The 24,169-nt window shown below is 38.8% G+C and overlaps 1 protein-coding gene across 1 annotated transcript in view; it reads right to left on the bottom strand.

The window, feature by feature from the left end:
- BCAT1 (branched chain amino acid transaminase 1) overlaps positions 1-24,169 on the bottom strand; it is a 327,555-nt gene that overhangs the window by 44,551 nt on the left and 258,835 nt on the right. The window contains exon 9 of the mRNA XM_044087682.1: positions 7,446-7,586. Within this exon, the coding sequence (XP_043943617.1) occupies positions 7,446-7,586 (141 nt within the window). The remainder of the gene's footprint in view (positions 1-7,445; positions 7,587-24,169) is intronic.

Here is a 24,169-nt window from a genome sequence, read left to right as displayed (position 1 = left end):
TGTTGATGGAGAGGCTTCAGAAGGTAGAGAGAGATATCATCAGAGTTAGGATCTGTCAATCAGACTCCAGTCTAATGAAGAGTACATTAAGACAGCAATTGTAGGATCTACTAGATAAAGCAGGACAACATGAATAGGTGTTGATAATGAGCAACTTGAATGCACATATCGGGACAGACAGAATAAGATCTGAGAACTGCCTGGGTCTACATGGGTGGGCCAACAGGAATAAAGAAGGAGAGGCCATTCTAGACTTGATAGTAGCCAAAAGATGGACCAGAAAAAGAGACAGTCACAAGATCACATAAAAGTGTGGCCAATGTGCAACGCCAGTAGACTTCCTCCTAGTAAAGAAAGAAAACTATGCTTATTCTCCAATCATCTGAGATATGCCTTTCTCTCCACATTGCTATGAGTACCATCAGGAACCATTACTTCCCTATCTCACTGAGCATCTTTATCATGTCTGCTGTGACCTCATCTGTGTCTGCTGCTTTCCCTGACTTCATTTTCCTTAGTGCTGGTCTTATTTCTTCTAGGGCGGGCTCCTTCTCTTCTGTCATCATAGGCTGTGTCTGGGGCAGTACAGCTACCGGTAACTAATTCTGTGCAAGAAAGATGGAAAGGAGCCTTCATACCAAAATTGTTCAATATAAAGTGCATACAAGAAATAGCAACTTAAAAGTTGCTTTGATGAATGCATACATTTGGGGTTAACCTGACTGATTTAGACAAATAGCTACATTATCTGTGGCTGTTGTTAGTTTTGTTACCGAGTGTGTTAAAGGTAAGGCTAGATAATAAAATAAAGTCAGTGCAGCATATGTTCATAGATGTGATATAACACTACTAGCCATAACATATAACGTAAGACAACATAGCATAATATTGCACAGTTTAATGTAAAAAATGCAATGTGGAAATAGAAGGATTTATTTATTTTTGCAGTCTACAATGTTTAACACATGCAACACAGCATAATGCAATGTAGCATCATGTGACAGTGGAAGGATTCCGTCTGTAGTCTGTTTTGATCTTTGGAATGCATGTAACTTCAGGTTGTTTCTTCAAAGCACTCATGCTTGCCAAGCACCTTCCATTTGCCCTGCTCACCATACTCCTTCTCATTTATTTTTCACCCTCAGCTCTTTAAACGAGTTTCTGGGTGGTGGTATACAATAAACCTAATGAAAGTGAGAGGAGTTATTTATCAGGAATAAATATTTTTTGCTAATTATCTGCCCATATATTTGGTTGGATATACCTACTTTTCAAGATCTCTTGTTCAAATTTTCAATGTCTGCAGCTTGAGAGGTATTATCCTGCACTTCCTGCACTACCTGTACTTCAGATAAGAAGCAGGTCCATACATTTGGGGTTAACCTGAGTGATTTAGACAAATAGTTGGATTATTCGCATTTCAAACATTCATAATATATAAGTCTAGAGCACCTTTTTCAACATCTGTTTTATATATATATATATATATATATATATATATATATATATATATATATATATATATATATATATATATATATATATGTATATATATGTATATATGCATGCATGCATGTATATATTTATTTATTTAGTGACATTTGATTACCAGGGGGTGGCCATGGTGGTGCAGTGGTTAGCATTGCCACCTCACAGCAAGAGGTTCTCCGGTTCGATCCTCGGCTGGGGTACCTTCTGTGCGGAGTCTGCATGTCCTCCCTGTGGTCGCGTGGGTTTCCTCCGGGTGCTCCGGTTTCCTCCCACATCCTAAAGACATGCTGTAGGTGGATAGGACACTCTAAATTGGCCCTAGGTGTGAGTGCGTGCATGTGTGTGCCTTCTGTGGAAGGTTGGGCGCTGGGCTGGCAACTCGACACTGTAAAACTCCACTGCCAATCATGAGTGGACAGGTGATCCGCTGTGGTGACCCCTAACTGGGAAAAGCTGAAAGAAGAAGAAGAAGTGACATCTGATTACCAGGATAGTTCAATTGGGTAGGAGCCCATTTTCAGTGGAGTCCCGGGGAGAAAAGCTCCAAAGTACTACAAAACATTTTAAGAACAATAATTTTGCAGTCTTTAAAAATAACACAAAAAGCAAATACAGTTTAAATAATCATACCAAATTAGATATAATATGAAAATATTGGTTAAGAAAGAATAGACATGTCACATGACAATGAGTTAATAGTTAGATAAATTTTAGCCAGTTTGTAGAGAAATTAAAGGTAAGTTAGTATATTACAAACAGGAATTGCAATATGAAGCGAGAGGGAAAAAAACATGCTTATGGTACATTTAGAGAGAAAGCCTGGGGAGAGAAATTGATAGAAGTAAGGAAGTAATTGAAGGGAGAGGAAGGGAGATATAAGGTAAGAATATGTATAAGGATGGGAGGGATGGTATTGACCTGATGAATACAGATTAGGAGTTCTAGGCCTTAGCAACATGGAACAAGTACAGACAATGCCCAGCAGATTTGCTAGGTTTGTAAACAGACATGAGGTTTTGGTCTAGGAACATAGTTGTGTAGAATGGTATTTAGTAATGGACAAGCAGATGGATGCTGGATAGTTTTATAGGTGGTAAGATGTTAGTTGATGGGGTAGTTCTAACCAATTAAGGCTTTTAAGTGTTATACAGTGGCGGGTTCTACAAGTTCAAGTTTTGTTTTTTTATGTTGCCTGAATGTTAGTAAGGATGGGAACACCATAAAGAAGTGTGGGGAGGAGATAAGAGGTGGCAAGTGTAGCTTTAGCTGGGTTGCTCAGAATGTTTTTGGCTCTATAAAGGACCCCTAGTTTTTGATGAGTTTTGCTTATGCAACTTTGTATATGCAGGGTGAATTTAAGATTATCTTCCACTATTATCCCTAATAATTTGTCATGAAAATTGACTTAAATTGTTGTATTATCAAGAGAGAGAGAGGACTTTAATTTTTGTGTGTGTGTGTGTGTGTGTGTGTGTGTGTGTGTGTGTGTGTGTGTGTGTGTGTGTGTGTGTGTGTGTGTGTGTGTGTGTGTGCATTGTTGTTGTTTATACAGGAGAGGGATTTGAGGGAAAAAGGTATTTTTTTTTGTAGGGATGAGCATGAGATGTGAGTTACAAAGCCATGTTTCAGTCACTACTAAAGCTTCCTGAGTAATTCTTTGGAGGTGTGCAAATGAGTGTAGTGTCATCTGCGTACTTTATTAAGGAGGCCTGTTGTGTGGCTGTGTGGAGAGTGTCATTGAGAATGTGCCTTTCCTTTTTTTTTAGAGGATATAACTAAGGATAGTTAGTTCCCAGAGACATCCCATACTCTGGAATAAACTATCTATCTATATCAAACAAAGCTCCTCATTAGCACTCTTCAAGAAAAACCTTGATGATTAGATGGGAAATAGGAAATTCACCCCGGGGATCACTTCTGTGGCTCTGCTCGACAGTGGCACAGGAAAATAATTGTCTTGGGTGGCAAAAGCCAGGGTACCTTTTTGGCCGGGCTTGTATATGCCCTAGGGCCGATAGCGTAGTACCTACCTATGAACCTATGATAGAGACTTTTGGTACACTGGTGGTGACTGGGGGTATATTGAGAGGGCGGAGTACCATTTTACTGACTGATAATGTATTGGATAGTAACTTTTAAACTATAGAAGTTTCGGCTGAGAGAGACTTAATAAGGACATTCAAAGTAGAAGTTTGCTGTGATAGACTGTGTTGAAGGCTTTAGACATGTATAGTAATAAGAGGAGACTAGTTTGCCATTATCTCTAGCTTTATTAACAGTATCTATGTAGAGTTGAAGTGCAGAGTTAGTACTATGGGAAGGACGGAAGGCATGTTGTGTGGGGATAAAAGTTCTTCCTGCAGGAGGTAGTTGACCAATTCTTTTGAATACATTTTTCAAGTATTTTGGAGAGGGGGGATAGGATTGCTATAGGTCTAAAGTTAGTAATGTCTGTAGAATTTTTTCTTTTGCGCAGAGGGATAATGTGTGAATTTTTTCAGAGAGAAGGAATGTGGTACTCCTCGATGGACCTATTTATAAGGATTGAGGCAGGTTAGATAATGCTATTTGCTGCTATTTTAAGGTATTCTCTTGGAAGGTCATCAGCTGAAGTACAGAGTACAGTGTGGTTTGAGTTTATTTAGGAGTAGTTTTATATAGGATGTGGGCACAAGTTTGAAGACGAAAGAGGATGTAGTGAAACGTGGCTACTGGGCAGTGCTAGGATTAGATGTTGGGGAATCCTTGGTAAGAATTGCTATGCTCTCTATGAAATAAAAGTTAAACTGTATTGCAAACAAAAACTGTAAAGTGAACCATACGATGACAATAACTTCTCTTGAACCACACGCATAAAATGTTTAAAACAAGAGCATTTATTCAAAGAGTAGGCGCTTTTGCAGCCATAGCATGCTACTTCATGCGACAATGCAACAAAGTAAAACCAGTTTAAATACAACTCTAAGTAATGCAGTTATTTTCCTTGCTTTTATGTATATATGTTTTAGCATGTACTTGTGGATCTGACAACAAATAATGTGTTTATATTACAGGTGAAGAGTTGATTGATGGAAAGCTCCCAATTGTTACAAGTTGTATTTAAACTGGTTTTACTTTGTTGCATTGTCTGATGAAGCAGCAAGCTATGGCTGTGAAAGCACCTACTCTCTGAATAAATGCTTTTGTTTTAAACATTTTATTTGTGTTAAAATAAATCAAAGTTGCAGGACTGAGCGAAGACAAGTTGTAACGTAAGATTTTTAAAACACCAGGTACTTTATTATAAAAGATAATTATCAAGATAAGCGCTTTTGCTAAGCAGCTTCATCAGATCTTACATTCACTCTCAGATTCTACATCTTATATATACACAAATTCTTATTAATTAATCAATCAACTTAATTAATATAATTACTTAAAGAAGCAGATAGGCATTGTAAAACCTAACCCAGGGAATAAAATCTATGAAATAACAGATATGAATAAAATCATTTAAAACAATAACTTATATAAAAAACCTAAACAATTTTCATATAAGTGTAAGTTAATGTATATATGTAAATATAGAAGATGTCTATCCACACCTATATGGAACAGAATTATGTAAACATATGAAATCTCATGTATATGTTTGTGTAGGAATATGTGTATTATGATAATATATATATATATATATATATATATATATATATATATATATATATATATATATTATAATAATATATATATGTGATATCTTATAGAATAATAAACTCAGTGCATATATGGTGACTAATTCTAGAATGTGATATACATAATAATAGTGTGTATAGCAACTATCTTTTAAAGAGGTAAGATGTATGTTGTATAGGAGCTATTTAATGTTTCTATGCTGTCTCAATTTTGGTTTAATTGAAGCCCTATCATTGAGACCAAGCCCTCTATCTGATCTTAATAGAATTATCCATTCTGTCTCCTTACTCTCTGTATATATCTTAATATCACCTCCTCTAGTATTTGGAGTAATGACTTCGAGTACCCTAAATAAAAATCTATGTTTGTCACCATGTAGTGCTACATGCTTAGCAAGAGCATTATGTAATGTGCCTTTCCTCATGTGATATATATGTTCCCTTATCCTGTCCCTAAATGGACGATTTGTCTGTATTGCAGTTTTGTATGATGAGTTCATGGGAGAGGGGGTTAGGGTAGAATTTATGGCTGGGATGCAAGATTTCTTTAAAGGTTGTCCAGAATTTGTTAAGGTTGTGTTTATTATTATTATGAAAACTATTTTAGTGTAGTTTTTTATCTTCATTAATTTGCTGTTTTAGTATGAATGTAAAGCATTCTGACATTTACAAGATATTGTGGTGTTTTATATTTTTGTAATTCTTTCCATCTTTTTTTCTATATGCTGCATTAGCATTCCACACCTTTTGGCTAACCAAATTGCATTTTTTATCTATTCCTTCTAAGAGGTTCAAGGCTATTTAGGATATTCAGGAAAACTGTACAAAATTCATTTATAGCATCATCTAAGGGGGGGGGGGGGTTAGTAAGTTACGGTTAATAGACGGATTTTACATTTTTATACCCTTCACTACAAGGCTACTATTTGTTTCCCTTTTTAAGCACAGTACAAAAACCCATAAATTACCATTCAGAAGCACTTATTAACTAACTTTTTTTACAGTAAAGCATTTCATTTTTAGTTTTGTTGTCATAAAAGTCACTCTTCTATGACAACTTGAAACAATTCTCCATTTATACAAAGCTATCTACTAAGTAACGCCATGTGCAAATTTATTATCTTTTTTTTTTTTTTTTACAATTAACAGTCACAGAAATTACCTGACCTCCTCTATCAAAAAATCTAATGCAGTTTATAACTCCACAAAGTATTAATAGTCAAGGTAACCTAACCATCCCAACACATTTTGGCAACCTGTCAGCCATCTTTCCCTCTATAGCACGTCATACACTTAGTAGTCATTATATGTTCCAGCCACATCAAATGCCTTAAAGCCTTTACAATAACTGTAAGTCACACGTCCATGCTATTGTATAAAAAAATAGAATGTAACTTACTGTTTAAAGTACTAGTCATTGTCATGATGTCATTCAGCAGAATGAAGCGTCGACTGTATATAATAGTTTTCTTACCCCTTCATTTTTCACACGTACAACAGTATCAATCTACATTCACTTCAACACCAAGCACTGTACTTATTAATGAACACTAATTCTGTCTGGAGTCTGCATGTCCTTTCTTTGTTCACATGGGTTTCCTCCAGGTGCTCCAGTTTCCTCCTACATTCCAAAGACGTGCAGTAGGTGGACTGGATACTCTAAGTTGGCCATAGGTGTGAGTGTGCATGTGAGTGTGTGGTGTGGAAGAACTACTGCGGCAGGGCTAGCCAGTCAGCTGTGTAAACCTTGGATTGAGATGATTGTCACTGTTAAAATGACACCCCGACCCCTTGTGGAAAAATGGGAAAAAGCGGTTGTGGATGAATGGATGGATGGATGGATGGATGGATGGATAGATGGATGGATTAATTAGGATAAATTCAGGGAAATATTGACATCATTCCTCTCAACTTCTTAGTGCAAGACATCTGGACAAAAGCTAAAATAAGGAGGGGGGTTCAAAACATACAGACAGGTTTTAAATATTGCTCTTATAAAGCTAGAACATTGTTGGAATAATAGGATTTGTGTTACCATGCATTTTCTGAATGTTATGAAGTCTGAAACTAATTGCATGCTATTATCTAGTGACTTCTGTCCTCAGTGGTTTGCCAAAGAATCACAAATACAAAATAGACCAAAAATATGAGGCAAAATTCTGGACAATTGAGAGGTATGATTGACATATATTTTCCACTTCATGCAAACAAACCTTATATAGAAAGGATATAGAAAGCAACAACCAAGATAGAGCATGTCATGGGTGTATTATGTTCTCTTACTTTTTCCTTGTATAGAATTCTGTTCACAGGGCACACTACACAAGCTGTTCCAGCTCCAAACATTTCTTTCACTCGCTCTTCTTCCAATGCAGTGACCAGGTCAGCCATGGTAAGATGACGCTCAGACACTTTAAATTCATTCTGTTGACCATGAAGAAACATTTACTTGTATCTTACATTGTAGACATAAATTATAAAGTTAAAAACATACATTTCAATGCACAAAAAGAATATGCAGTTCACCCCTTTTCAAACTTAACACTGCACCAGCAGGACAAATCATTCTAAAGTTTACTTTAAAAAAAGGCATAGAACCATGTGAATTACAAGAATAGTAGTGGTGCTGGAACTCTAATAACTACAGTTTTATTTTACTTTTTTACTTACCTCATTCCTGAAGACTATCAAGCCTCTGTCATTACAGTATGCATTTGTTCATCATCACTATCAAGGTAACAGCTAGTCACAATAAGGCTTTCAGCTAGGCAAAAGACTAAAAAGCACCTTGGAGCCAAAATGAAGAGTGAACACCACACAGTTTATTGAGGCAAAGGACAGCACAAACCACACTACAGCACAAAATGCCTTAACTGTATCACCGCATTTTTCGTTCTGATTAGAACTTCATAAGATGCATAAACAGTTACAGTTTCAGCTAGGCAGCCATAAGGGTATTTCTTTGTATGGACCTAACCAACTTCATTGAAGAGCTGATGTGCATTCCACAAATGTGAGAGGCTGTTGTTATTTTCTCAGTGAGTGAGCTTGTTTTGACACATGACCCATAAAGGCTACCATACAGCTATAGCTTGGCAGAGCAACATTTATGCTCCTAGCCAATACACTGTAAGTCAACTCCTTCCCTCCCTATTAATGGCCAACACTGCACTTGGTTAAACCAGTTCCTCTCCCTCAGGATGAGCAACTTGCAAGGGCGCCCGCAGGCAGGTGCAAGGGGGTGCACTTGCACCCCCCTGGATTTTCTTAATTTATCTGATGATGAATGATGCGTGTTGAAATCGAAAAATGTACCGGTAAAACCACACATTTTTCAATTTCAATTTACTTTTAATTTTTTTTTTTTGCGAGTGATTTCACTTGTATTTATTAAAGTTCCTCCATCTGTTCGACTCTTTCCGGCTACTGGTGCTTCTTTTTGGACTTGGTTTACTTTTTTTTTCCATTAAACTTGCATCGCGGAGGTTCGGAGCCTGAGGAGATGCTGATATGCTATTGGAGGTTGCACTCATATGATGCTTATGACGAGCAAGCCTCAATTCTTCCTCAAACTGCATCTCCCGCCTTTACGACCTTTGACAGTTGCACAGCGCGGCATAGAGACAAGGGTTATCCAGATTGCTAGTGTGGATGAGATCTGTACGTTTTTGTGACCAGAAAGAGCTTTTGCCTCTTTTTATCAGATCCGGACTCATGTGTGCAGCACTTAAGGTATGTTGTATCACAAGAAAGAAGCTCCTGGCATTTTTTTTTTTTACACAGAAAAGAATCAATGTCAGCTGAGCTTCAAGGTTGGCGCCAACATGTTAAAGTGGTGCATTTGAGAGACAAATTGAGTAGTTTCCACTCTTTACTAAAAAAATGCTAAGGAAAATTTCATACATACATTTCTGTTTCACTCTGAGCATATCTTCCTTAACGGTCAACATTTGCTCTTGAGCGATACGCAATAGGATGTTTTCTTGCAGTATTATTTACTGCACCACATGACTGGCATAAACATAATTACCATCTAGTATTGGAAGGGTTTATTGCCATATTATTATACAAATAATCCTGCAGTTCAGGAATTGTAGTTTCTAGCCTGGTAAGATGGCCTACTTGCAATTTAGTAAACAGGCATATAATATGCCAAGGGCATTGTGTTGCACAGAGCCACTAATGGATTAAATGGAGCTCCCCTTCTCCAGTTTAAACTTGTACACAAAGTGCTGCTTCCATTCTTTCACTTTCCACTACACTACATATGGTACTGCATTTTGAGTTATTCAAAAAAGGTAGATATACTACTGTTTATTAACTGGTCATTCAAAATACTTAACTGTACTATCAGAGGAGTCTCTACAGCAGTCTCTTAAACACAGAATGTTTCTAATTATGAGTTAAAATAAGTGAAATGCATATGTGTGTGTGTGTGTGTGTGTGTGTGTGTGTGTGTGTGTGTGTGTGTGTGTGCATTTGTATTAGAATACATAGGGTTCTATTTAAGAAACAAGTTTTGTGAATAGTGGCAAGCAAGTTCCCTAACCCTGCATTACAAGATATTTTATGTACTGCACAAAAAAAAAAAACTGAGATATTCCATTTATCCATGTACATACGTTTCTGGAAATGGGTATCTAATATGTTATATATGTGCTAAGATAAGGCTATAAGGGTTATACTGGGTTTTTTTTACACTGATATGAAAGGTATACCTTGATGTAATGTAAATGGGTTATACACATCAAAGTACTTTAATGTTTGTGTTAAGGAATTTATTTAGTACTTTTATGTTATTCCTGCTTCGCACTGCAGTACCATTCCACATTTTGTTCAATAAACTTTTACATCAAACAGATTGAAAATAAACTCTGAAGATTGTATAGCATGAGCTAAAAACTACAAATTTTTATAAATTGGAAAATTTATGAGGAATGTAAAACTTAAATAATGATAGACACTTGAGTTTCGGACAAACACTGGGCTATTTGCTAAACAAACAATACTATCTCGCAATATAAACAGACTTAGCATGAGCAGTAAACTTCTCTGCCCTTGAAACTCACATTCATTGAAATGTCATAAAAACCCACATTCATTTTGTATCTAACCAGTGGAGGACTAAGCTTACCTCTAGGCTGTTTTCAAACCATAGGCTCCGTACATATTTTAGTGCCATGCATACATGTATTTGGTTCTTTGATTCACCTTTCTGATTGTATTAAATTATATTCCTTGTATAATATAGCACCTCTTGGTAGAATATGCTTTAAATGTGTAGTTTTGAACAAAATATGCAGGCAGAAATTAGAGCAATGTGGAAGAAAGATACCCAGATAGTTCCAGTAGTAGTAGGAGCAACAGGTCTTCTAAAAAATAATCTACAGTCATTTTTAGAAACATGTAACGCCATACGAATTGCAGGAGGAGTCATTACTGTGCACATTGGGGGTGCTGAGAAGAGCACTTTTGGCTGACATCAAAGATTGAAACAGTACTGATTTCATAGGTTCATACTAGGCTATCTGCCCTAGGGCATTTATAAGTCTAGCCGGAGTGTGTTTGGCTTTCGCCACCCATTTTGCTATGCCCTTTTTCGAGGTTAGTTCATTGTACTTTTGACTTAGGAATGGGGTATATTCCTGTCACGGTATTAGAAACCCAAAAGATTTGTTCTATCCACTTTCTAAGGAGGTGGGATTTATATGTGTGACTCATACCTCTCAAATGTACAGATTTTCATAGAATGTCCAGATTTTTATTTTACATTTTTGGTCTACTCCTCATGAAAATTCTGTATTTTTTTGATGAGCTAAGGATTAAAGTTAATAAATAATTACAAGCATTTCAGTTTCAGACTTTGTAGCTTTCAGAAAATGCATTCTAATGCAAAGTCTTTTATTCTAGCAACTTTCTAAATGTGTCTCTAGTTTAGGGCCTTTGTCATCAACATTATAACAGGCTTTGTCCAGATTACTTGTGCTAAGAGATGGATAGGTACGGTGTGTGTGTGTGTGTGTGTGTGTGTGTGTGTGTGTGTGTGTGTGTGTGTGTGTGTGTGTGTGTGTGTGTGTGTGTGTCTGTGTGTGTGATTTGATAAAGCTTTCTCCTCAAAAGAAAGACATACTCCTTAGAGATACAAGCTTAGTCTTGGGGAAAAAAGTGTAATGCATTTTAGTTTTACTTAATTTTTTGAGGATAGACTAGCATCTGATATCCAATAAAATGCTAATGTGGAAGTTTTTCTTGATGGCAGAAGCATTCATGGAGCTTAATCCATTGCTTAAAAATACTAAGGAAAATGTTAATGTAGAGTTTGTCCTGATGTTTGGTGATTTGGGGTGTAAAAGCCCTGTGAGAATGTTACTGACCACGTAGACAGAGAAAGAGGGAGGCAGGAGTGTGAATGCGTGTGTGTGTGTGTGTGTGAGAGTGTGTGTGTGTGTGTGTGTGTGTGTGTGTGTGTGTGTGTGCATGTGTGTGTGTGTGTGTGTGTAGGGGGGTTCATACCATGCAATTATCCAGATTTTTTCCACATATTTTCGGTTTCTTTCTCATAAAATTGTGTTTTTCTGGCAAATCATTAAGGACAGAAAATAATGGCAGACATTTGAGCTTTAGACATCATATCTTTCAGAAAATGCCTACTAATGCAAAACATGTTGTTCTATCCCACTTTCTAAAGAGGTGGGAGATGAATGTGTGTGACTCATACCTCTCAACTGTACAGATTTTCACAGAATGTCCAGATTTTTGCATTATATTTTGTTCTGTTCCGCATTAAAATTCTGTTTTTGACAAATCACTGGGATGAGCTAAGGATTAAAGTTACTAAATAAATGACATGCATTTGAGTTTCAGACTTGATATCCTTCAGAAAATATATTCTAAAACAAATCTTGTTATTCTAGCAACTTTCTAAATGTGTCCCTAGTTTGGGGCCTGTGTGTGTGTGTGTGCGTGTGTGTGTGTGTGTGTGTGTGTGTGTGTGTGTGTGTGTGTGTGTGTGTGTGTGTGTGTGTGTGTGCGTGTGTGTGTGTGTGTGTGTGTGTGTGTGTGTGTGTGTGTGTGTGTGTGTGTGTGTGTATGTATGAGAGAGACAGACAGAGAGAGAGAGAGATGCCCTAGTTAGATTTAGCAGCTGGAAATAAATTCAAGTGCATTTTCACAGAATTGTGAGCTTCAAAGGAAGAGAAGTTTACTGCTGCTCATGCTAAGTCTGCTTAAAATGTGCAACTGTTTTGTTTAGCAAATGGTATCATTATTGTGGTCTAGAATTTTAAAGCAGTGTTAGCACACCAGGTAGCATTCTTGCATCTTGATGCAAAGCACTGTAGGTTCTATTCCTACAGCATATACACTTGTATTTTAAGGGGGTATGGTACTGCAGTCCTTAGTATGTCCTCCTTTGGATGAGACACCTAATAACTATGAACCTGTTTTATAGCTTGCCACGCATTCCCTATTGCAATATACCAGCTTACCATTTCTTTTAATGTAACATAGGCAATTTATTTTTCAAGGGCAACAGGCACTGAATTTGTAAATGAAACACTGAAATATAAAGTTGTTTTCTAGCAACAACCTCTTCACTGGTTTCAGATCTCTTTAACGTAGAATTATTCAGATGACTTTTACTTCTGCAGAGAATTTAATGCTAAGTTCTGTTTTCATTGTAAGACTATTGCTTTGTTTAGGTTTAGTAAATGTCTGTCAGTGTTTGTGCTATAAAATTTGAAATAAAAGTTGTAAAAGAAATCTAAATATCTGTAATCATTGTAGAAGTAAAGTTTGCACACTGAGAGACTTGAACAGTGTCTATGACAAATGGGGAGAAATATCCAAGTAATGGGACACTGGAATGGCTGCGTGGATGGAGGGGGTGGGGCTGTGTGGGCGGGGCTCTGGGGCTGTGTGGGCAGGGCTCTGGGTTTGCAACCCCTACAAAAAATCCTGCGGGCTCCCTTGGCAACTTGGCATCTACAACTCACTTTTATTCTGTCTCTCTCATTGGTTCCTCCTATGCCAGGGTTCATAATCAATCCCAAGTCATCTGAGCATTCAGAAATTTACCTTGCTATATTACAGAGCCAACTATTACTAACGCTTTTCTTAAGACTGGAGTGACGAAATGCCTCGGAGAATTATCTTTTTTGTATTGTTACATTTAGTTATTGGTTCCTACAAAAATATAGTTGTCATTAAAGCAGAGTTCCTGTGTATCCTGTACGACTACACCCATCTTTACAGGAGACTTCCCTGTACTCCTGAAACAAGTATTATTGTCACTGTTTTCAAAGTCTAATTTGTGAAGTCCTGGTAAAGATACATATAAAAAAATAAGGCATCTACAAGCTGACATGATTTGCTAAGCATGACAGTCAAACAGTAAGCATGGAATGTCTAGAGCTGAAGCTATTAATATGTGTTTACAAAAAGTTATGAAAAATGTGACATAACACCATGTTTACATTAATAATGCAAGCGTAGAGTAGGATATCACCATTTTGGGGGGGGGGGTGTTCAAGTAATAGTTTTTTTGTAAAAAATGGGATTAAAACATGATGGCTAATGTGAATATATTCTGGGATATAAATGCTTGTTTTGGAAAAGCAGTTGTGATAATGACCTATATTAATTGCATCAACTTCATTAAAGCTGTGTAACCTACAAGTGAACAAACGGTGCTACCTTACACAAAACATCAAGGCTCAGAGTGTTGCTACGAATACTTGGCATCTAACATATCTAATATAAGTGGTTTTGTAGTTGAATATTTTTTGGAATTGTTGTGAAATTATTACATTAATAATTTGCTTAGAGTTGGCAATATCATAAATAGCAGTATGCTATCCCTTCGTCTCATTGAAAAGCTCCTAAACAGGTAACCAATTCCCTCACTGATATATTGGATCTATCTTGTACACTTACAGATATATACCCCTTTATTTGACCATAGCATTAGTATTTAATGGCTAGCAAAATACACTTTTTGCATAAATATGAGGTATAAAATCAGCATTAAGCTGAACACAGGTCATGTGTGATTTGAATATTTATCCAAGGGTCTTCCTATCTTTTCATCAAGTTTCTCTTTTTTTTCTACTTGTATGTCCCTCTGTCATTCTAGTAACAAAGAGGGCTACTGCACAATACTATATTTTTTTCAGTCCTTGAATGAAGTTGATATTACTAGGCTGTGTCATTACAGATAGAAGTGTATTTTTTTCTTTAAGATTTGTAATAATAATGTTACATTTTTGCACTCACTGCATCCATAAAATAAGTAAAAGGTACTTGATGAAAATGTTGTTTTGTTAATACATCATTTAACTCATTCAAGCCTACAGTGCTTTTTTGTATATTTCCAATTAAAATCCCTAACTTTGTATGGTATCCAGAGTTTTTTGGTATGGCTTCTTTAACTAAGTAACTTACCAGCTAATAATAGACAATAGAGCTTTGGCCGGCTAACATCTACCTGAAATCAGCTGGACATATAAGTGAATTTACATACACTTTTATCTGCTCTTTTGCATATAGTATTGTATTTTATTTATTTATTTGTGTTTTTCACTGAATATTAACTCAACTGAAGTTGTGGCTGTCTCTCTACAGAGTTCTTTTTAGAATTTCTGTGTTGCCATTGATAGCAGTAGGGGGTAGAGTCAGCTCATCACTCACATCCTGTCTTGCCTTATATAAGTGGTACATTTTGAGTTATCTCTGCTTAATATCAGAGCTTTGGCCGGCTAAAATCTATCTGAAATCAGCTGGAGGTATCAGTGAATTTAAGTACACTTTTATCTGCTTTTTTACATATAGTATTGTATTTATTTGATTTATTTGTTGTTTTTACTGAATATTAACTCAACTGAAGTTGTGGCTGTCTCTCTACAGTTAGTTCACCACCACCCACCCTCCCTGTTCTTGTTTTGGTATTAATGTTGGTGGCTTTGAAATTGCCTGCCCCTCTTGTAGATTTGTATTTGGAAGTTCCTTCTGGGCCCATCTCATTCGCTCACTCAACTGAGTGCAGTGAGATCATATTCTGATTTCAGGCACTCCTACTGTGGACAAAGAGAGCATTTGGGAAGGACAACCCCCGTAGTCTCTTAATCCTTCTTTGTTCCTTCCCTCAAAAAAAAAAATATATATATATATATAGAGAGAGAGAGAGAGAGAGAGAGAGATCTTATTCATCTGCTCTTACTGTAACTGTCTTAGTTGCTCTTCTGCATGCTATCTGTTCAGTCGCTCTTACTCTGCACTTATTACTGCTTGTTAGTAGCCTTCTAATTTACTGCCTTCTGCACTTGTTTTTTAGTCATTTGTTAATTTAATTGCACTTATTTGAACTGTATTTGCTGTAGTGTTGCTACACGCTCGGGTGTGCTGGCCTGCACTACAATTTGAATTGTATTTACTGCTGTTTTAGCCGCTTTTCTGTAACAAAAAAAAATTCTAAGCTTGTTTTCTGCCTTTCCTGTAATTAGTCAAGTCCAGATACAAACATGCTGTATCCATGACTGTTGGTAAGCTTCTGAGCCCCCAAGCCTTTCTGTGTTGGAGGAAAACCTTCTAGCTTATCAGAGGGAGTGATAAGCACTAGGTAGCCTATCCTCCATGGGAAGAGTCAGTTTTGGACCAGAAATTGTAGTTTATTTAGCTGTTTGGGCAGTTTTCCATCTCTTTCAACTTGCTGGCTTAAAAGCCTACGTTTGTACTTGTTTCCTGCCTTTCCTGTAACTAGTCTGGTCCAGATACAGATCTGCTGTATTCCAGGACTCTTTGTAAGCTTCTGAGCCCCCCCAAGCCTTTCTGTGTTGGAGGGAAGCCTTATAGCTTATCAGTGGGAGTGGTAAGCATTAGGTAGCCTATCTACCACAAGAGGAGTTGTTCCTGGCCCAGAAATTGTAGCTATTGGCCGTTTGAGCAGTTCTTTTTCCATCTCTTTCAATGTTCTGGTTTAAAAGACGCACTTGCGCTTGTTTCCCACCTTTCCTGTAACTAGCCTAGTCCAGATACAGAGTTGCTGTATCCAGGACTGTTGGTAAGCTTCTGTGCCCTGCAAGCCTTTCTGTGTTGGAGGAAAGCCTTCTATCTTATCAGTGGGAGTGGTAAGCACTAGGTAGCCTGTCTACCATGAGAGGAGAGGTTCTTCGTCCAGAAATTGTAGTTTATTGGCCCTTTGGACAGTTTGCCCATCTCTTTCAACTTTCTGGTTTAAAAGACCACATCTGCGCTTGTTTCCCATCTTTCCTGTAACTAACCTACTGGGTAGCACTAGAAAGCCTTAAACTGATACAAGCCTTCTAGCTTAGGAGAGAGACTTTGGAGTGATTAAGTATCAGTTTTCGGTACTTTCTTGCTGTACTTAACTATTTTCCGCTGAAACGCAGATTTTCCAGCATTTATTGTGATTTAAAAGCTTGTTTTTTCACATATTGTACTTATTTGACTGCCTGCACTTTTAAAAAGTTTTTTGTTTACATAATTTAACTGTTGTAGGCTAAACACTAAAGTGCGATAGCCTTTTCTGATTGTTTGTAGTCGTTTAAAGCTGTTTTAAGTGGATTTTTACTGTTTTTGCCTTATCTTTTCAAAAAAAAACAAAAAATACAAAATAATTCCTTGTTTCCTGCCTTTCTAAGCTAGTATAGTCCAGTTTCCAGGCTAGTGCTGAATTCAGGGCTGTGATACTAGTTTCTGAGTTGCCCATACCTAACTTGGATAGAAGGAAGTTTCTCTGTTCACCTGTGAGAGAGGGGAGCTTTGAACAACCTATCTGTCCCTGGAGAACTGTTTCCAGCCCAGAAGTTAGTAGTTTATTGGCCATTTTGGGCTAATTTCTATCTCTTTTATTTCTCTACTATAAAAACCGCGTTTACACGGTTTTGTACACTGGGCAGTGCCAGTTAGCTACGGTTAAATTATTCCCAGCTCCACTAAGTCTCCTCTTCAGTTTTTCCCTTGAAACTAGTCAAACTCTCAACCTAAGCACTCAAAAAGCATCTTACAGCCCAGCACTTGCTCAGACCTAACAGCAAGCACTAATATACCCTGACACTGATTGTCCAGCAGGGCAAGGCTCTTTATTCGCCCCTCACCAACCAAGTGACTAAGCAGCTCACCCTACTATTCAGGCATGACCAAAGGGCAACTTCAGGTACAATCTCCAGTCCAGCTGGGGAAGCTGGGTATTCTGAGGCAATGTTACAACTGCCTCATGTACATAGACAACCCTCTCCACCTACCACAAAACACTAACATATGTGATAGATGCAATTATACAGCGAAACTGGAAGCTAAGCTGTCTCCACCCAAGACTGGAACAGACAGTCAAGAGGAGAAGTTTAACACTTGCACCACAACTCCAGCCACACACAGACCTACTAAAACAGAACTGGCAAAAAAAACACATAAATACACAAAATCATACTTGAAGGCACTAAATAGAAACCTGAAAAGCATCAGAGACCCCCAAAGCAGGCACCCAAACAACCTGCGCTTCCCGTCACAAACCAGACAACACATAAAACACAAAATCAGTGTGCCGCACAATCACAGCCCTTAAGGCGAAATAACATACCTAACACACTAGTAATAGGTGACTCTATAGTCAGACACACTGACGTCCCACTCACTAGGCTGGATAAGCAGAAGGTTACTGTTAGCTGCCTGTCGGGAGCCAGAATCCACCACATAACACAAACACTCAGGTCTCTCCAGAACAAGTACAAATATGACTCTGTCATTGTTCATGATGGTGTGAATGACCTGAGACGTACCTCCCTGGACTACATGAAAAGAGATATGGAAGAGCTCTCGGATCATGTAGCCCAGGCTGGTATGACCCTGACCCTGAGTAGCATCCTGCCCTAACCAAGAATGATACCTCAGTATAAAGAAAAAAACAATCAATTTCAACAATTGGTTAAGCTTCTGGTGTCATTCAAAGGGGATCCAGTGTTTGTCAGCTTGGGACAACATGCTTGACAAGCCGCATACAGATCATCCTCCATGACCCAGGACCACCACTCCACCTTTCTGGAGACACTGGAAAACATGAAGGTCCTACCAAACACCCTGATATTGGGTGATTTCAATTACCCTACCATTCACTGGGAAAACTACTCGAGTACAAATTCCCAGGCCCAGCGCTTTCTGAAATTCATCATCTCAAATGCCCTGGATCAGCTGGTAAACTCCCCTACCAGAGGTGAAAACATATTGGACCTGGTCATCACCAACATGGGTGACAGGTGTTCCACACTGGAGGTCAACCCTTCACTGCTTAGATCAGACCATAGACTAATCACTTTGGATGTCCACACCCCATCACCACCCCCAACTAAGGAAACCACAGTAAAAAACTTTTCTAAAGCAAACTTCACCTTACTTAAGACAAAGATGGTAAGTTTCACAGCCCCCACACTAAAGGATAACGCTGCCCAAGATGCAGAAACCTTTACAAATGCACTCTATGAGCACTTACAAGGATGCATGGATCATGCCATCCATAGCAAAACCAAAACTCACTCCTCTAAGAGAAGGAAACCAGTTTGGTGGACCCCTGCGATAAATAGGCTATACAATAGGAGGAAACTAGTTCAGAAAAAAGCAAATCCCAAGAAGGAAAGACATCCCTGATCAGTATCAGTAGGAAACTGAGGTCCCTCATGAAATCATCCAAGGCTAACTTCAAAAGAAAAATAGCCAAGGATTCAAAAGACAACCACAAAGCCTTCTTTAGCTGTGTTAAGAATCTAAGTGGCAACTCACAGATATGCACTGAACTAGTGCAAAATATCACAAAATATACTGAACCTACTAATATTGCCAACATCCTGGCAGATAGATTCAGTGGAAACTTCACCCCCCTCTCACCTCCAAAAGCACCCACAACAATAATGGAAAAGTGTAGTGTCCCAAAAATCACAGATGTACAGGTGAAAACAGCACTTTCAAAAGCCAAAAACACAGCATCAGTGGGACCAGATGGTGTCCCAGGCTGCATCTTGCATGAACTACAGAATGACCTAACCCCCACCTAAACACGCTGTTTATCCTCTCCACAGGCTACATGCCCATAGAATGGCACACAGCAACAGTTATTTCTCTCCACAAAGGAGGGGCCACAACTGACCCTGGTAACTATCACCCCATAAGCTTGACTAGCATGGTCTGCAAGGCTATGGAGCACATCATAATGGAACTCATTAACAAAGACATTGGGAACCACCAAACACTTAACCCAACCCAGTTCAGCTTTGTTAAGGGCAGATCATGCCTACTAAACCCAGTTGACATCTTCGAGACAGTCACCAAGGCCATAGATGAGGGAAAGGTGGTTCACACAGCCTACCTTGACCTCACCAAGGCTTTCGACACCATTCACCACTCGGGTATTACAGAAAAACTCACCAGCCTGAACATAAACCCCTATGTCACGAGATGGTTTGCCAACTGGCTTACAGACAGAACTCACAAAGTAAGAATACTGGGCTCCAGGTCCGACTCTAAACCAGTCACAAGTAGTGCCCCACAAGGCTCGGTCCTGGGACCCCTACTGTTTGGCATAAACTTCTCAAAAAGGGAAGGCATCACTGATCAGTATTAACAAAAAACTACGGGCACTCATAAAATTGTCTAAGGCCAGCTTCGAGAGAAAAATTGCACAGGACACTAAGGATAATCACAAGGCTTTCTTTAGTTATGTTAGGAACCTGGGTGGTAATTCCCAGATATGCTCAGAATTAGTCCAAAATGACAAAAAATACACTGAACCCACAGACATTGCCAACATCCTAGCTGACAGGTTCAGCGCAAACTTCTCCCCCCACCTCCCCACCAAAACGGCAAATATCTATCCCAGCAGAGTGCTGCCCCCCTGACATCTCAGATGCTCAGGTAAGAGTCGCCCTCTCCAAAGCAAAAAACACAGCATCAATGGGACCAGACAGTGTCCCGAGCTGCATCCTACATGAACTCCAAGAAGAGCTAAACCCAAACATAAAACTACTGTTCAGTCTCAGCCTTACTACAGGATATGTGCCCAAAGAGTGGCGTACAGCAACAGTGGTCCCTCTCCATAAAGGTGGTGCCTCAACAGATCCTGGAAACTATCGCCCCATAAGCCTGACTAGCTTGGTCTGCAAAGCTATGGAAAGGATCATCATGGACCTCATAAATAAAGATATTGGGGGCCTACAGACACTCGATCCTACCCAGTTCGGCTTTGTTAAGGGCAGATCCTGCCTCTTAAACCTGGTTGATTTCTTTGAAACAGTCACCAAGGCGATTGACGAGGGGAAGGTGGTCCACACAGCCTATCTGGACCTCGCAAAAGCCTTCGATACAATACCCCACTCGGGCATTATAGATAAGCTCACCAGCTTAAATATAAACCCCTATGTCACTAGATGGATTGCAAAATGGCTCAAGGACAGAACCCACATAATTAGAATTGCTGGAGCCATGTCAGACTCCAAACCAGTTACAAGTGGTGTCCCACAAGGCTCAGTCCTGGGACCTCTCTTGTTCGGTATATATTTCTCAGAGGTACAGGCCAACATGGAAGGACTGTGGCTGACCAAGTTCGCAGATGACTGCAAACTGGGCACCATAATCAACTCTCAAACCGACACAAGCATCCTCCAAAAGGGCCTTATAGAAACAGACAACTGGTGCCAGAGCCATGGCCTCAAGCTAAATGCCAAAAAGTGTATAGTCATCCCCTTTGGCAAAAACAAAGTGCCCACAAATTACCACATAGGTGGTAATCCATTAAGTACAGAAGACGTAATTAGGGACCTGGGGACCCAAGTTGATAGCAATCTCTCATTTGACAACCACGTGGCCAAAGTGGTTAGAAAAACATTTTATATAGCCCACCTAATCATGAAGGGATTCACATCTAGATCAGGGGAGGTCATCGTGCCTCTTTACTTATCCCTCATCAGGCCCATAATTGAGTCCAATGCCCCTTTTGGGATGTACCTTACCAGACACCTGCAGCAACTGGAAAGACCCTAAAAGTACCTCGCCAAGAGGATCAAAGGGCTCAAACAGGTGCCATATGCTGCCCAGTTAAAGAAAATCCAGCTCTACTCAGTGGCATACTGCCTGTTCAGAGGCGATATGTGCCTGACGTATAAAGCCATGTCCAACCCGGAATTAATGGACATGCTGCACCACAGAAAATCCAAATCCCATCGAGCTACGCGCTCGAGAGACTTGAACCTCCGCAGTGAAATAAATAGGACATGCTGGAGGGACAGATTCATAACCCAGAGGCTCCCTTCACTCTGGAATAAAATCCCAGTCCAAGTTAGGCAGAGTCCCTCATTGACTCTCTTCAAGAGGAATCTTGATGAGTGGATGGGAGATTGTAGGTTTACCCCAGGTATCACTTCTGTGTCACTGTTAGACAGAGGCACAGTATACTAACCTCGAAAAAGGGCATAGCAAAATAAATTTAAAATGGGTGGCGAAAGCCAAACACATTCTGGCTAGGCTTATAAATGCCCTAGGGCAGATAGCCTAGTATGAGCCTATGAACCTATGAACCTAAGAAGTACATGCAAACACAGGAGGACTATGGCTAACCAAGTTCACCATTGACTGCAAACTGGGAGCCATAACTGACTCTCCAGCTGACACGGACATCCTACAAAAGGGCCTTACTGAGACAGAAGTCATGCCCTCAAGCTGAATGCCAAAAAATGCATAAGTCATCCCGTTTGGGAAAAACTAAGCACCCACATAGGTGGCAGCCCCCTTAATACAGAAGAGGTAATAAGAGATCTGGGGACCCAGGTAGATAGTAGTCTCTCCTTTGACAATCATATTGCCAAAGTAGTTCGGAAATCCTTCTATGTGGCCCATCTAATTACTAAAGGGTTCTCATCTAGAAATAAAGGGGTTATAGTGCCCCTCTACTCGTCACTCATTAGACCCATCATAGAGTACAATGCCCCATTTGGGATGTACCTCACAAGACACTTCCAACAGCTGGAAAGACCACAAAAGTACCTCACCAAGAGGTCTACTGGTCTCAAACATATGTCCTATGCAGCCCGACTGAAAAAACTCCGACTGTACTCAGTGGCATATCGCTTACTCAGAGGTGATCTCTGCCTGACTTACAAAGCTATGTCCAACTCAGAATTGATGGACATGTTCCACCTAAAGAAATCCAAGTCACTGCGAGCCACACGCTCTAGTGAGCTAAACCTCGCCACAACAATAAATAGAACATGCTGGATGGATAGATTTCTGTCACAGAGACTCCCCATGCTTTGGAACAAAATTCCAAATTACATCATGCTGAGCCCCTCACTAACACTCTTCAAGAGAAACCTTGACGAGTGGATGGGTAACAGAAAATACACCCCTGGGATCACTTCATTGGTTCTGCTTGACAGAGAATCAGTTAATTAATGGGGCGGCGAAAGCTGACACACTCTGGCTAAGCTTATAAATGCCCTTGGGCAGATAGCCTAGTACCTACCTATGAACCTAATATAAGAAAGTGCAACTTCTTATTTAAGCAGTAAACCATGGCTGGGCGTGGGTAATGCTGGATTTACCCATGGTTGGTATGGTTTGGTCACAGGGCGAAGCCCAAGTGACCAAACAAAGCCAAACATGGGTAAATCCAGCATTACCCACACCCAGCCATGGGGTTATTCCTATTACACAATGACATAATTTATGAAAAAAAAAATACTTATTTTTCTTAAATAATGTCTTTGCATAATGCCTCCATGGTGCCCTTCGGCATTTTTCCGGTATCCTGGGGATTTTTCTGATGTACTGGGCATGCGTATGGGACTTGTGTTCCCAGGCTTATGCAGTACATCATTGCTGTGCAAATGTAGCAACAGAGAAAGGAAGATCTCTGTTGTTTTGTTTGTTTTTTTTTTTTTTTTATTTACTGAAAAGAAACGAAGAAACTGGAAGACTTTTTACATTCGATAGAGCCAAGACAGACAAAATAAATGGATAATCAGGTAAGTTTCTTTACTTTTGCAGAACATACCTAATTATCCTCTTATTTTTTGTCTGCGCCCTCTCCCGCATTTGCTTAAGCTTTTGCATTTTCCTTTTTGTTTAAAAAAAAGAAAGCAAAGTAAAAAAATTATGAGATATACTAATGGGAAAAAGTCCGGGCAACCAGACCTTTTTCTGTTGGTATATTCTCAGCTTTATACTGGGCATGCTGGTTGGGCTGGCCAATCAGCATGCTTGTTTTTGAATATTAATGGCCAGTCATTGTATAATAAAAATAACATATAAGACTGTTAATCAGCAATGTCCTGCAGTAGAAAAATGAATCGCTGTTTATCATTTATTATTCATATTCCTGTAGATATTTTTTATAACTGAAATTGACAGGCCTACATGTTGTGGGCTATGATCTGAAATGCCATGGCAGGAGATAGAAAAATTCATTGTCAATGTCCATTTATATTACTCTACACTGGAGATATTACTACCTGTTTGTTAGTAATTAAAACTAAGCAATATTTCCGTATGTACTTAAACATCTCAAAAACAAGCGAATTTGCACTGTAAGTTGCACACCTTGAGAAATATTCAGGGTTATTTATATTACTAATTATGTAATTACGTATATGTTTTCATATTTCTGTAAATATACCAATAAACATGCAAGCAGAGAAAATGTTGTTGTTGTCAAGTGGGAGTTCATGTCTAGTTAACAACAGAGTTCAAAAAAGGTATGCCTCAGTCATAAAGTTTCCAAGATACAACAATTTGTGAAAGTTTAGTGAAAATTATAATTCTGGGATTGTGTGTATTATAATATAGTACTTATGGAAATACTATGAATGCATTAGCTATTATCACTGTAAATAATACTTCTTAGTGATAAGATCCTTATTTTAATAATTTTATTAGTTTTTATTGTTCACAAGATATTTCCATGTGCTTATTTCATGCCTTTAAGTTGATTTTTTAGAAAACGCTTTGGAATA

This window comes from Protopterus annectens, chromosome 11.part0 (assembly GCF_019279795.1).
Source record: "Protopterus annectens isolate FY-2018-M chromosome 11.part0, PAN1.0, whole genome shotgun sequence".
Classification (NCBI taxonomy): domain Eukaryota; kingdom Metazoa; phylum Chordata; order Ceratodontiformes; family Protopteridae; genus Protopterus; species Protopterus annectens.
The sequence above is the reverse complement of the archived record's forward strand: the minus strand, read 5'-3'. Positions and strand labels throughout refer to the sequence as shown.